Source organism: Lepidothrix coronata, unplaced genomic scaffold (genome assembly GCF_001604755.1).
Source record: "Lepidothrix coronata isolate B3197 unplaced genomic scaffold, Lepidothrix_coronata-1.0 Scaffold31, whole genome shotgun sequence".
Lineage (NCBI taxonomy): Eukaryota > Metazoa > Chordata > Aves > Passeriformes > Pipridae > Lepidothrix > Lepidothrix coronata.
In genome coordinates this window covers 5,697,491-5,711,317 of record NW_016690211.1, presented here as the reverse complement: position 1 = coordinate 5,711,317, position 13,827 = coordinate 5,697,491, and the positions used below count along the sequence as shown (strand labels likewise).

The 13,827-nt window shown below is 40.3% G+C and overlaps 1 protein-coding gene across 7 annotated transcripts in view; it reads right to left on the bottom strand.

Moving 5' to 3' along the window:
• DDX4 (DEAD-box helicase 4) overlaps positions 1-13,827 on the bottom strand; it is a 68,445-nt gene extending 54,618 nt beyond the window's left edge. For 2 of the 7 annotated variants that reach the window (XM_017811304.1, XM_017811303.1), the window contains exons 1-12: positions 13,727-13,770; positions 13,388-13,523; positions 11,878-11,941; positions 11,505-11,579; positions 8,648-8,725; positions 8,353-8,514; positions 7,942-8,013; positions 6,853-6,933; positions 6,469-6,549; positions 4,754-4,896; positions 3,503-3,655; positions 2,048-2,202 (exon numbers count right to left, since the gene is read on the bottom strand). In XM_017811304.1, coding sequence (XP_017666793.1) covers positions 2,048-2,202; positions 3,503-3,655; positions 4,754-4,896; positions 6,469-6,549; positions 6,853-6,933; positions 7,942-8,013; positions 8,353-8,514; positions 8,648-8,725; positions 11,505-11,579; positions 11,878-11,941; positions 13,388-13,423 — 1,100 coding nt within the window. In that variant the 5' untranslated portion in view covers positions 13,424-13,523; positions 13,727-13,770. Of the gene's footprint in view, positions 1-2,047; positions 2,203-3,502; positions 3,656-4,753; positions 4,897-6,468; positions 6,550-6,852; positions 6,934-7,941; positions 8,014-8,352; positions 8,515-8,647; positions 8,726-11,504; positions 11,580-11,877; positions 11,942-13,387; positions 13,524-13,726 lie in introns of all 7 variants that reach the window. The other 5 variants (XM_017811298.1, XM_017811299.1, XM_017811300.1 and 2 more) reach the window with 5 other exon arrangements.

Here is a 13,827-nt window from a genome sequence, read left to right as displayed (position 1 = left end):
GCTTTCTGGGTAGATCCACCAAGTACAGCAACACCAGATACTCTTCTGTAGAAAACCACCTCTTCAAGCAGGAACTATCTTATACAGCTGTGAAACAAGTCTACAAGCTCTCCTTTATAACCTTTTGCTAAGGTCTTTATATGCACGCAATGAGTTTTTACATGCATGCAACAAGTATTTTTATACTCAAATTCAAACTGTCTTTTCTTGAAGATACTAACTCAGCTTCATATGCAGCAACAGTGAACACATAAACACATAAACAATTTTTACCAGAGTTAATAAAAACTCTTCAGAAAGTTTTAGTCAAGAATAGCAATGCTTTGGGGACTTCTACAATTCCAATATTTATCCACTTTTAATACATATATTTCATATTCCTATTTGTGAATTAAACTAAAGAGCTTAAGACCATCATAAATCTGAACTGAGCAATATGCATGCAATTCTTTAGAGACAACGGATTCACATCCTGATACTGCTTGACTGCCCCCCAAACAGAGGTTATCTTGTTTTTACTGGAGGCCAGCTGCAGCAGAAGCTTTCTAGATTCAAAAGCTATTTTATTGTGAAATCATCTGTATCTAGTTGAACAGAATTAGCTACAATGATGATGAACAGCTAAACTTTGTTTAGCTACAACGTTAGAAGAGTTTCAGATTAAGAAGCTGTTCTTAATAATATGCTTAGTAAGTACATAGGCAAAACATGATCCTACTTTTCAAAGGCAGACAGCCTCCAAGCCTAAGTTTGCTTGAACAAAGCCAAGTATTGATTTACCTCACCAGATTTTGCACTGATGATGTTCTGCATTATACCTCCAAACAGCAACAAACTGTTACAGACAATAGATTTAATTCTATTCTGTGCACTGGTGAAACCTATTACTTAGGAGCGGAAAGATTAATGACAAAACTAGTACAAATGTATTCTCATACAACATCCAAAGGTTCAATGACAGGTTTAGATCTTTTGTTCTGTTTTGAAAGCTAGAAGAGTTTCCTTGAGCTGTGAAATGTCTGTCCAATACCAGAAACACAGGGAAGTAAGAGTTACTAGAAACCATCACTGAAAGTTAACTAAAACCCCTAACACACCTCTGTTTTTATGAAGATGAAAATAAAGCAAGTATAAATTATATAGGGTAAGCTAATCAGTTTCTTCATATTGAAGAATAAATCTAGTGCAGGCAGCTCAGTGTGCCGTTGCAGTGTGAGCTGCAGATTGAGCTCTGAGTGGCTGGAAATGGCTGGAGCCCAAGCAAAAGGCCATGAACTGGGCACCAAACTCTTTGCTTCACAAAGGGCACAGGGACCTGCACCATTAGCCAGGTGACCTGACACAGAGACTCAGCAGGAGCCAACAACTCAGTAAAAAGATTCCAGAATATCATGTACATACACTGTGAGTGTATAAAAGCCCAGGGATTCCCTTGTTTAGGGGTCCCTTTGTGGAGACATCCAGCTTGAGCTGTTGCATGTTGCTGCACAAGTTAAATTACTTAAAGAAACCAGAGATCTGAGACTCTGCCATGGGAAACCTGGGGTCAAGTTAGTGCGGAAACCTTGTCTGACTGAGTGGTATGTGTTGGGAGTCAAGTGAGGTACCCATGGGGTCACTGGAGCCACCCACTGCAAAGGGGCTTTGGTGACAGCAGTAAAATCCCTGGTGGGTGTGACTGTGACTGCCGGAGTGGCTCCCGGATGGTCAGAAAAGAAAGTTTTCTTAACACTTCATGAAAGAAGTTTCATTTTTCCCATCAGTAAGTGACAGAAGTTTAGTACTTATCTCCTCTTCGAGCTGAACTAGACCTCCCATTCACCCACCCACCCCAATACCAGGAAGATTAGGAATTTAAATCCCTAGCCATATAGTAAGAAACCTGCTGGCTAGTATTAAAATTTGAACTCATTATAATCTGAACTCAATGTTTTCAATAATTTGATTGGCACAACAAAAATTTTGCAAGTATTTATGAAAAAAAAAACAATCACTGTTGATTTAGGCAAAGTAATAATTAATACCAGGCAACAGTGCAAAAGCTTACCCATACACAAATTTCCTTGCTTCTAGGAAGATCTGATTTACTAGTTCTCTAGTTGGGCCAGTAATGATACATTCTGGTTCTTGCTGCTGTTTAAAGCTACTGGCAGTTACACCATCTCTCATCATTTGGGCCACAATTGGTACAAGAAAAGCTGCCTAGGAAAAAAAACAAAAACCAACAAAACAGCAGTATTTATGCTGTTTAGCTTTCATCAGTCATGCTAAAAGCTGTATATCAATCTTAAAGCTTGAATGATAGTGCACACAATCAAGGAAATGAGACTGCAAAAGGACTGACCTGAATGCACTACAGGACATGGAAACTTATTTCTCCTCATTTAAGCAGTATGAAAGTATTTCTCTAGATCTTAAGAGTTTAGTAACACAGCAACACAGGCATGCAGTGGCTAACTTCTGAGTTCTTCAGGCAGTTCCATACATTGATGACATACACTGATAATTCTGTACCCAGGATCAAAACAGGTCCTTAACATGTACTTACAAACTACATTATTATCAGTAAGTCTGTAAAGTAACTATGTATCAACATTCTGCAGACTACTAGAATGGCAGATCACTTTGCAACACAGCTGCACTACACCAGCACATGTACTGCCATATAAGACTAGTTAACCCCGAGACTGCATCTGTACAGCAGTCCCAAAAGCATTCAGAATATTTAAAGCATAAGCATTGGACATTTCCCTTTCTACAAACAGAAGAGGTTTACCAGAAGAAATAAGCAGTAAGCTGTGCTACATCAAAACCAAGATTCTACAATTACACTGAACAGCAAAAAGCTACACTTCATAGCCAAACATTCTCATACATCAGCTGTCCGTGGTTAGATTTGGGTAGGTTATGCAGTGTAATAAGTTGAGACAACTTTCAACTTAGTATCAACTCTTAACGCTGTTCCATGATTAATACTGAATTACCTAAAACCAAGTTCAGTGCAGATCAGACTTGACCAAATCAAGTGTCACAAACTAGCACAACACCCTGTTACAATCTGGCTAAGTTCTCAAACACCCCCCAAAACACCCACAAAAACATAGAAAACAAAACTCACACACACACAAACCAACCAACAAAAAAAAAACACCAACCACCACCAAAAAACACTCGACAAAACTCCACACAACACTGAAAGAACTCCATACTTTCAACTGCTGAGTTTTCACATAAGCAGTGTCTAGGAATGCCTGCTTATATTTCTGAATCTGTATCTGCAGCCCTGAAGGGTGGCCCACTGTATCAAGACAGTAGTTCACTGAAACTAAAAGGAAATCCAACCCAAAACGTGACATCATTTGTATCTGTGCTTAATAGTACACCTGGCATTGCTATCCAAGTGTTAAATTACTAGATAACAAGCTGTGAAGCATCTGGCACACGGAAGACTGAAATCATCCACCTGAAAGTTCACAGTCACAGCAGTATACATAATGCTTACAGTTTTTCCTGATCCTGTCTGGGCACATGCCATTAAATCCCGTCCTGCCAGTACAATAGGAATGCTGTACTTCTGCACCGGAGTAGGTTTAGAGTATCCAGCTTTAGCAATGTTCACAGTTAAAGTATGGGATATGTTAGCATCTGCAAAGCTCTGTAACAGAAAAAATCAGGTTATTACACAATCACAGAAGTTAGAAACCCAGAGAAACTTACCACAGGACACAGACATCCAAAAATTAAAGTGTTAACTTCAAAGAGTCTCACCAGTCATCTAGATTGCCAAGGCTCCTACAGGTAAAAGTTCCAAAGGTCTCTTAAATCTGCTCATGCCATTCAAGTAACTTTGTAGGACAGAATACTTTCAGCTGGTGTATCAGCTGTGAGAGAAAACTGCTCAGAAGCCATACGTCTGGATTCAAGCAGGTAAACTCACATCATAGCACGCCATGAAAACAAACTTAAACTGTTCGGTTTCATTTCATGTAGGAGATACTGTTTTTAGCACAGAAACTGTGTGTAAGGGGAGCTAAAGCAACATTTCTACCCAGGACCAAAAAGCATCATATATGACAAAAATCACTTTAACTTCAGTGCAAAAACCGTTCAGAAGACGGATGGTGAAAAAAACCGTTCAGAAGACGGATGGTGAAAAAACCTCTGTATCCTCCCTTTCAACAGAGGTGCTACTAACCCCTTGGCACTTCTTTCCTCTTTCTTTTCCCTAGAAAGGGCTTTTTTTCTTTTTTTTTTTAAATACTAGCCACCCATATGGAGAAGCAGCAAAGTTGTATGTTAAACAATAAACTACAGCCACAGAGAACAGGGATAGAAATACTTTCAAACACTTCTCTGTCCAAATCAATACTTCTCCAACACACATTCATTTACATTATTAAAGATCCCCCAGTAACAAATGTCAGTAAGATAACTCTACCAGCCTTCCCAGCAACTGCTGCCAAAGACCTCTTTCTTTCAATATCTAAATTGGTATTCCTCTGCAATTTAATTACTATTTTTCCTATATATGCAGTATTATTTTCTCTGGAACATTTATGTAGTCTGTCAATATTACTGTGAATTCAAATTTGTATCTTTCAAATGGGCAGCACCTCCTTCCAACATCATACTGTCTGCAATAATCCAAATTTTTAATTAGTATTTTCATTAGCAGCCAATATTAAAACTCAGTAAATTAAACACCCTTGCAAAATCATGCTCAGCAAACTCTGCAATAAATCAGTCCACTAACCATTAATGCTGCTGGAGGGTCCAGTCCTGACACTTCAACGATATTTTCATCATACTTGTCAAAATTCATTCCTGTCTCATAACGTGCAAAGATGGCTTGTTCATCATCAGGTGGAGGAGGGGGCACATATGTCACCTTCGGACCTTAAGAACAGAACTACTTAAGTTCATGAACAGTATCAAGAAAAGCTAAACTAAAACTATTTTAAGTATGGAGCTACTGAAGTTAAGTTCAGTGAGGTGTCATTTGGATTTCCCTCCACTTTCCAGGAAGGTACAAAATTCCATAAATTGACTCTATCAGAACTTAGTTTTATACTACTAGACCTAACACTCACAAATGAAGTCAGACTTCTGTAAAGCATTCATGTCTCACATTTGTTTAAGGACCTTACTTTCAAGAGCTGGTCACAAAAATCCTTTATCATCCAGACACAGGCTCTTAGGATCCAGGGACATACTTCCCAGGCAACAAACTACTCCTTATGAAGAACTATCTTTCCACATGAACTTCTATACAGACAGGTGCAACTGTTGCGTACCAATAACCAAAACAGTCTTCACATGCTAACAGTTTACCCTGTGGTCATGAAAAAGGAATTACGATCCTGTATTAAGGATGCATTATGTCCACTGGGAGCATTACCATGTTGCTTCTGTAAACATTTCAGTTCCTAAAAATCATTATCTGAACTAAAAATCTGAAAAACGTAGCTTGAACTAAGTCAAATAGAGGCAAATCAATTGTTCTTTGGATATTAAGGAGCACTTCTGAAAACATATACTAATCGCTGAATCACAGAATGTTTGGGGTTGGAAGGGACCTTAAAGATCATCTAGTTCCAACCTCTCTGCCATAGGCAGGGATACCACCCATTAGATCAGGTTGCTCAAAGCCTCACCCAGCCTGGCCTTTAATACTTCCAGGGATAGGGTATCCACAACTTCTCTGGGTAATTTGTCCCAGCGCTTCACTACCCTCTGAGTAAAGAATCATTTATCCATCCTTTTTACTATAAAAAATTCTTTCACCACTATCACACAAAACGTTTTTTCATGGAGAATATCAGCCATCCACTACCCATTACACTGGCTTAATGGCATTTCTAATTAGAATTATGGTATTTCCGTGAATGAAAGATTACTATGCTCTAAGATAACACAACATACAGATTAAAAGGTACAGCAGCATCAGTGGCAACAGAATACAGGACTGTGAGGGAAAAATCCCTTGCAGAAAACAAACAAACAAAAAAACCAAAATCAATATAAAATTTAATCAGGAATAGCTGTCCTCTCTGAGCTACACACCTTACTTGTCAGTCAGGACAAACTTAAAATACTTCCACTTATAGGAAGGGTAAAAAAAAAAAAAAAAAAAGAGTCTAGAGTGACTGTTTCAAAACTGAGCAAGTTCTTAAGGCTTACTTCCAATTTGGGGGCTAGCACCTCTGCTTCACTGTACATTAACTCAACCAGTAGGAGAAAGACCAAGAAAAAAAATTATGGACGACAATAGCTTTGAAAATCCAATCACTAAAATTCACAGAAATTACAAGCATGTCTTTTGCAGGCATACAAACAAGATCTCTAACATTTGCAAAAGGTTCTTAACAGGGAGAACAATCACAACGACAGTAGCTAGGAAGGAACTGCATTGCCACAAACCACCAATGACAAATCTGAAAGGTTCACCACCCATACTAAAAGTCTCACCTGCACCCTCTGTAAATGTCCCTTTTTCTCTAGAGCCAAGAGTTCCAGACTGAGGTATGACCCTTCGCCCATTATTAATACCTGTAAGTAATGGACAGGGTATAAAATTTGTATAATGAAATATGACTGACACCAGTACTATTTACTCCAAGAAATCTGCAGTGCAACAGATCCTTTGTTAACTCCAATCTATGACGTATTATTTCCAGTAATGTTATTTTGTAAAGACATCACCTATGTTCCACAATACAGTCAAAGAACAGAAAACATTTCATAGCTTTCACCTTTGTACTGGCAGTTCTCAGGGAGCAAGCAAACCCAGTAAGAATGGCCAATGTATGTTGTTCCCATACAAACCAGTCAATACAAAAAACTTACTCTCACCTTGTCCAAAGCTATCATGAAATCCTTTGGACCCTCTATTTCGTGTACTAAAACCTTTTACAACGTTTCTTTCTTGAAAACCTGCAGTGCAGCACAGAACATAATAACTTAGTTTGCCTAATTTCGCATGTGCAGATCAAGTATCTTTTATCTGGAAATTATTCTCCTCATTCCTTATTAATTCACATAAAAACTACAATATAACTGATTTACCTAAACATATGAAAAAAACAAAGACAATAAATACTTTTTTGCCAGAAAGTTTTCAGATGGTCTATTATATCGTAATAACAAAGAGAATCTGCTGTTACATGACATCAAGAAGTTCTCCTACCACAGCATCTGTAGTTCCTTCTCCACCAAGGCTTGGTGAATACCAATTTGTTCATCCTTTGAGTTTTTCCAAATCAATTACATAAAGAAATAAAAACCAAAATCACATCTTAAAGGCTCACTGCAAAAACAGTCTAGAGGTAAGTATCCATAAATACTACACACCCTACATACAGCTTGTGAGTTACTTCACAATTGTTGGAGAGTCTACAGCAGAATTTCTCATCATCATTTCTCTGCACAAAGCGCTGCCATCTGCATAGTCAAACAAACCTAGCATTTCCCTACCACAGTGGGCATCGATCCAAAAGATGCAGAAATGGTTGAGAATTTTCTGAAAGAATAAACCGTGCTGGTTTTGTAAAGCAGTAACTTGTTTTTTTAAAGGATGCATTGTTAAGGATGCAGTTACATCCACTAGAGGAATTAGCACACTGCCTCTGTAAACACTTCCTAAAAATCATTATTTGAACTAAAAATCTGAAAAACTTAGCTTGAACTAACTCACATAGGGGCAAATCAATTATTCTTCAAATATTAAGGAGCACTGCTGAAAATGCATTCTAATCATTGAATGGTTTGCGTTGGAAGGGACCTTAAAGATCACCTAGTTACAATCCCCCTGCCATGGGCAAGGGTGCCATCCACTAGATCAGGTTGCTCAAAGACCCATTCAAGCTAACAAGGAACAGCATTGCCACAAATCACCACTGAACATGTCTGAAGGGTTCACCCCTACATATTAGAAAGTCTTACCTGCACCATCTGTAAATGTTCCTTTTCCTGTAGAGTCAAGAATTCCAGACTGAGACATGTTCCTCTGCCTATCTAGACAGTGTAGTAGATATAGAGTATAAAATTAGTATAAGGAAATACTACAATTAAAGCTAGGAATATTTACTCCAAGAAATCTGCAGTGCAACACTCCCAACAGATTCTTTGTTAACTCCAACCTATAATGTATTATACTCAGTGATACCATTTTCCTAAAGATCCCGTTCCTCTTCCACAACATAGCCACAAACACAGTTGAAGAACAGAAGCCATTTTGTAGCTTTCACCCTTGTACTGGTAGTTCTCACAGAGCAAGCAAACCCAGAAAGAATGGCCAATTGTATGCTGTTCCCATACAAACCAGTTAATATAAAAAACACCTCAAACACTTACTCTCACATTGTCCAAAGTCACCATGAAATCCTTTAAACCCTTTATTTTTTGTATGCATACTAGAACCTTCTGCAGCATTTCTTCCTTGAAAACCTGGAGTACAGCACAGCAAACAACAACTTAGTTTGACAATTCTGCATGTGCAGATCAAGAGCCTTTTACCTGGATGAAGAACAGAAGCCATTTCACAGCACTCATCCTTGTACAGTTCTCAGGGAGCAAGCAAACCCAGAAAGAATGGCAATATGTATAGTGCTCCCATACAAACTAGTCAATACAAAAAACTTACTCTTACCTTGTCCAAAGCCACCAGAGAATCCTTTAGACCCTCTATTTTGCATACTAGCATCTTCTATGTTTCTTTCTTGAAAACCTGCAGTGCAGCATACAACACAATAACTTAATTTGCCTAATATCACATGTGCAGGTCAAGCATCTTTTAATTCTTCCCATTCCTTGTTTTATAAATCCACAAAAAAAGTATAATATAACTAAGTGATTTGCCTAAACATATGAAACAATGAAGAAAAAAAGTACTTTTTGCCAAAAAGTCTGACAAGAAGAGTACTGCTCTCCTGTATGATTTCAAGACATAAATCAAACGTTAGGTCTAAGTATCTCACTCTACATGCGTATATTGCACAAACATTCAACTCTTCAGTTTTGATCCAGATGCAAATCAAAGATGGGCAACAAGACTGGTGAAGGGTCTGGAGCACAAGTCCTTTGAGGAGTAGCTGAGGGAGCCAGGGTTGTTTAGCCTGGAGAAGAGGAGGCTCAGGGGAGACCTCATCACTCTCTACAATTACCTGAAAGGAGATTGTAGGCAGGTGGGCATCGGTCTCTTCTCCCAGGCAACCAGCAATAGGAAAAGAGGGCACAGCCTTAAGCTGAGCCAGGAGAGGTTTGGGTTAGACACTAGGAAGAAGTTCTTTACAGAGAGAGTGACTGGGCGTTGGAATGGGCTGCCCAGGGAGATGCTAGAGTCACTGTCCCTGGAGGTGTTTAAGGAAAGACTGGATGTGGCACTTAGTGCCATAGTCTAGTAGACGAGGTGGTGTTGGGTCAAAGGCAGGACTCCAACGTCTCAGAGGTCTTTTCCAACCTAGCTGATTCTGTGATTCTGTCATTCAGAACTCTGGTTCAGTCATAAGCAACTGACAGCATTTGTACCTTATCAGTTTTTATAACCAGTACCTGCAGAGTTAGGATTTGAAAATTTGCCTTTCAGATCTACCAACTTCTACTTTTTTTTTTTTATTACTCAGAATTGCTTATTCCATCAGCAGTGACAAGTATTTAGTGTATTTTTATTTCTAATCCCTTTCCTTAGTCACTCTCCTGATGGGGAAGGAGAGGAAGTAAAGAGTCATATGCACAAATAAGGTATTTCTCATTTTACACTGGACAGTTTTAGGTGTTGTTCAAGATCCAAGCAGTCAGCTTAGACTGGAATTTTCTCCTAAGTCCTTATTCTTCAACTGAACATCTGTTCTATCATACCATAATGACAAAGAAAATCTGCTGTTACATGACATCAAGAAGTTCTCCTACCACAGCATCTGTAGTTCCTTCTCCACCAAGGCTTGGTGAATACCAATTTGTTCATCCTTTGAGTTTTTCCAAATCAATTACATAAAGAAATAAAAACCAAAATCACATCTTAAAGGCTCACTGCAAAAACAGTCTAGAGGTAAGTATCCGTAAATACTACACACCCTACATACAGCTTGTGAGTTACTTCACAATTGTTGGAGAGTCTACAGCAGAATTTCTCATCATCATTTCTCTGCACAAAGCGCTGCCATCTGCATAGTCAAACAAACCTAGCATTTCCCTACCACAGTGGGTATCGATCCAAAAGATGCAGAAATGGTTGAGAATTTTCTGAAAGAATAAACCGTGCTAGGTTTAACTGGGGTCAAGTTAATTTTCTTCACAGCAGCTGATATGGGGCTGTGTTTTGGATTTGTGCTGGAAACCGTATTGATAACACAGGGATGTTTTAGCTATCACTGAGCATTGCTCACACAGGGCCAAGGCCTTTTCTGCTCCTCACCCCACCCACGAGAAGGCTGGAGGGCACAAAGAGCTGGGAGGGGACACAGCCAGAGCAGCTGACCCCAAGTGACTGCAGGGACAATCCATCCCATATGGCATCACATCACACTCAGCAGATAAAGAAGGAAAGAGGGGATGCTCAGATGTCTTCTCAGCCACAGCTGTGCGCGACAGAGCTCGGCTTTTGTGGGAAAGGCTGAACCTGCCTGCCAGTGGGACGTGGTGAATGAATTCCTCGTTTTGCTTGCATGTGCAGCTCCTGTGTTACCTATTAAACTGCTTTTATCTCAATCCATGGGTTGTCTCACTTTCACTCCTTCAATTCTCATCCCCATCCCACCAGTAAGAGTGAGCAAGCAGCTGCGTGGGGCTTAGATGCCAGCTGGGGTTAAGCAATAAACATAACACTGAGTGGCTCCACAGCTGTTCTGCAGGCCAGACCTTTTGATAAACCAGCCTAGACCAGGACTAGAGTTTCAATCTTCCTTGTTTCATAACCAGTCCCACTGACACAGAATTAGCAAGCAGCTCCCACTGCCCCTGTATATTGTACATACCAGCTGGAAGCACATGAAGCAGTACTGCCAAGCTGCCTCCTCAATGTGCACTGCATACAAGTGTGGCACTCACCACTGTAAGCAGTAGGAGGACAGGGACTGAATATTGCTTTATGGATACCAAAGAAAGCAAGCTTTCAGGTCTTGTACAGAAGAGAACTGATATAGTCCCTCACACAGCATACATACGAATACTAATACTCAGCTTGACTTTTATACTACATGACAACAAAACTATCAGAACAATGCCCCTCTGCAGGCAGAACAGAATCAAAGCAAGAGGTAAACAAAACATCAATTTTAGATGTCGAGTCCTGCCTTCTGGGAAATGCGGTGGGGTATTTTGTGTTGTGCAGTCAAAACCAAGGGGTGATACTGAGTGCCTACATTATACAGAAATAAGGACCTGAATTACTCTCCAAGTCACAAATACTCATTTGGCTCTGATACAACAAAACTGAGCACCTTAATAAGCAAAATTTAATATATAATATAGGACTAGCCATTAGAATTACAGCCACTAGAGGAAGTTACCTTTGGCTGCAAAATTCCTTCCTCTACCGAAACTACTCATTGGTTGACACTGTCTGTTCAAAAATTCATCAGTACCTAGAATTAGAAAAAATAACTGAGTTAACGTTCAAAACTATCTTTGACTTAGTATAAGTTATGTATTGTATTATAAACAAATAAATGAAGTAGTAAAAAAAAAAGTAAATAAATAAATAAATAAAGGTTGAAGGTCAAAAAAAGTATATTCATTATGTTCTCTCTATAATTTGATGCTGCTACTCCATAGGAGAGACATTAAAATATCACAATGATAATATTGTGTTTTCCTTTAACCTTGTAAACTGCTCAAGTGATCAACTCCCCCAAATGCCAGTCAGAAGTGCCTTTCACATACCGAATGAGCTTACACTCGGACTGAAGCCAGATGAGAGGTCATTTGGTCTTTCAAACAAGCTAACCTACAAAAAAAAAAAAAAAAAAGGCACAACATCATGATAACTTCAGGCCAAGCAAAGTACGTAAACACAGATGCAGTTGCTATGTCTTCCACTTGAAAAGTTGCCTTCTGCACCTTCTGAAATGCAGACTCTCACACTCCTCTGTTCACTTCAGCTTAATACATTTCAGTATTCTAAACTGTATACTGTTTGCATATGAATGTTACCAAAAATCACATTACACACAGCTAAGATGTGAAGCTCACAAAGTATAGAACAAGCACTAGACTACAAGAACAAAACAGCAGCAAGCAAACTGCTGACACAGAGAAAACCTCTTTAGTTGCAGCTAACTCCTATGGCTACCTACCGTATTTGCAAAAATATACTGTAAAGTATATTCAAAGTCCTACCTACAGTCCTTACACAGGAAAACTTCTCACTCTTTCTGCAGCAGCTCTGCATTTAAGACCATGAAGTTTGGGGACAACATGAGGCACTGTATTAACTGAACAACACATAACAGCTGAGACAGTCACCTATGTTCTATTCATTGCTGTGGTAAAATGAAATAGCAATTCTGTGACTACCAGAAGTAAGAGACAGCAAACAGAACAGCTAAAAGGATGGCTTCGAGACAGAAGTCACAGCTCACCTCTAATCCACACCTTCACCAACAGATGTGGTTCTGCAAGTCTCCAAAAATGCCGTTCCACCACTGCGCTTTCACTGTTCAATAGCCAGCAACAACAATCATCAAACCAATTTGATTTGTGCAAGAAATTGTGGCCTACTAATACCCAAAATCCAGCATCTGTTCTCAGTTTATGTTACAACATGAAAAACACTATACCTTGCAGATACAAAAGAGGAATACATCAGAAAACAAAAAGGACACGCAACGTGAACCACCAACTTCCTTCAGGAGTTACAAAACTGCACTGGAATACTCCTTATCACCACCGATCTGCAGTTTTAAGTTTCTACCCTGCCTAAGTTAGCTCTACTTCTTTTCCAGCCTATGCTGATCCACTAGCCTATCCACATAGGTACTCAGTTCCTAGCTCACACACCGTAGTTAATGAGTTACTCATATGTGCCGCTTTTATGCGTGCATTTTATTTCCAAAAAGTACGCACCCTTTCATAATCCAGTGCAAAGGGGCAGCATCGAGCACCTGAAAGAGTAACAATAATCACCCATACCAATCACGTCCCAGGAGCTTCCAGGGAGGCAAGGCACCTCAACATTTTCAGAGACTGAAACTGCTGCACCTCGTTAAGAAAACACTGTCTTTTCAGCACCAAGTTAAGGTCAAGTTCCTCCAGGTGCTTCCGGAATCACAGGAACAGGGGACACCACAGCCCACCAGCCACCCAGGCTGTGCGGACAGGGGTTGGAAGAAGGAAAGGTAAAAGAAGCAAACACATTACAGCCTAACAATTGCCGCCCCCCTCCCCCCCATACCTTCTCAAGGGATGGGAGCAACGCCTCGTCCCCCATCTCCGGATTCCAGTCCTCTTCAATCAAGCTGTGCCCTGCCAGACCTGCTTGCAGGAGACAGAACACATCAGCAGCCGCCTCCTGCTCAGCTCCGGAAGGTCTAACAAGGAGAGAAAATGGCACCCTGCACCAAGGCTCACCGACCCTGCCTGCGGGGGGGAGTGAGTACAGTACGGCCCGGCCCGGCCCGGCCTCTGCGCTGGTGGGGATGGGGGTGGGGGTGGGGGGACGACGGGAAGGAGATCCTGCCGGGGAAAAGCCTCCCGCTTCCATAAGAGCGGCGCCCGAAGCCCAGCCCCTTACCTCGCTCTGCAAGGAACTAAAATGGCGCCGGGCACCGACACCCTCTTAAGGACACCGTGCACGTGCAACCGGCTGGTCACGTGACCCGCGGCCATCCAATG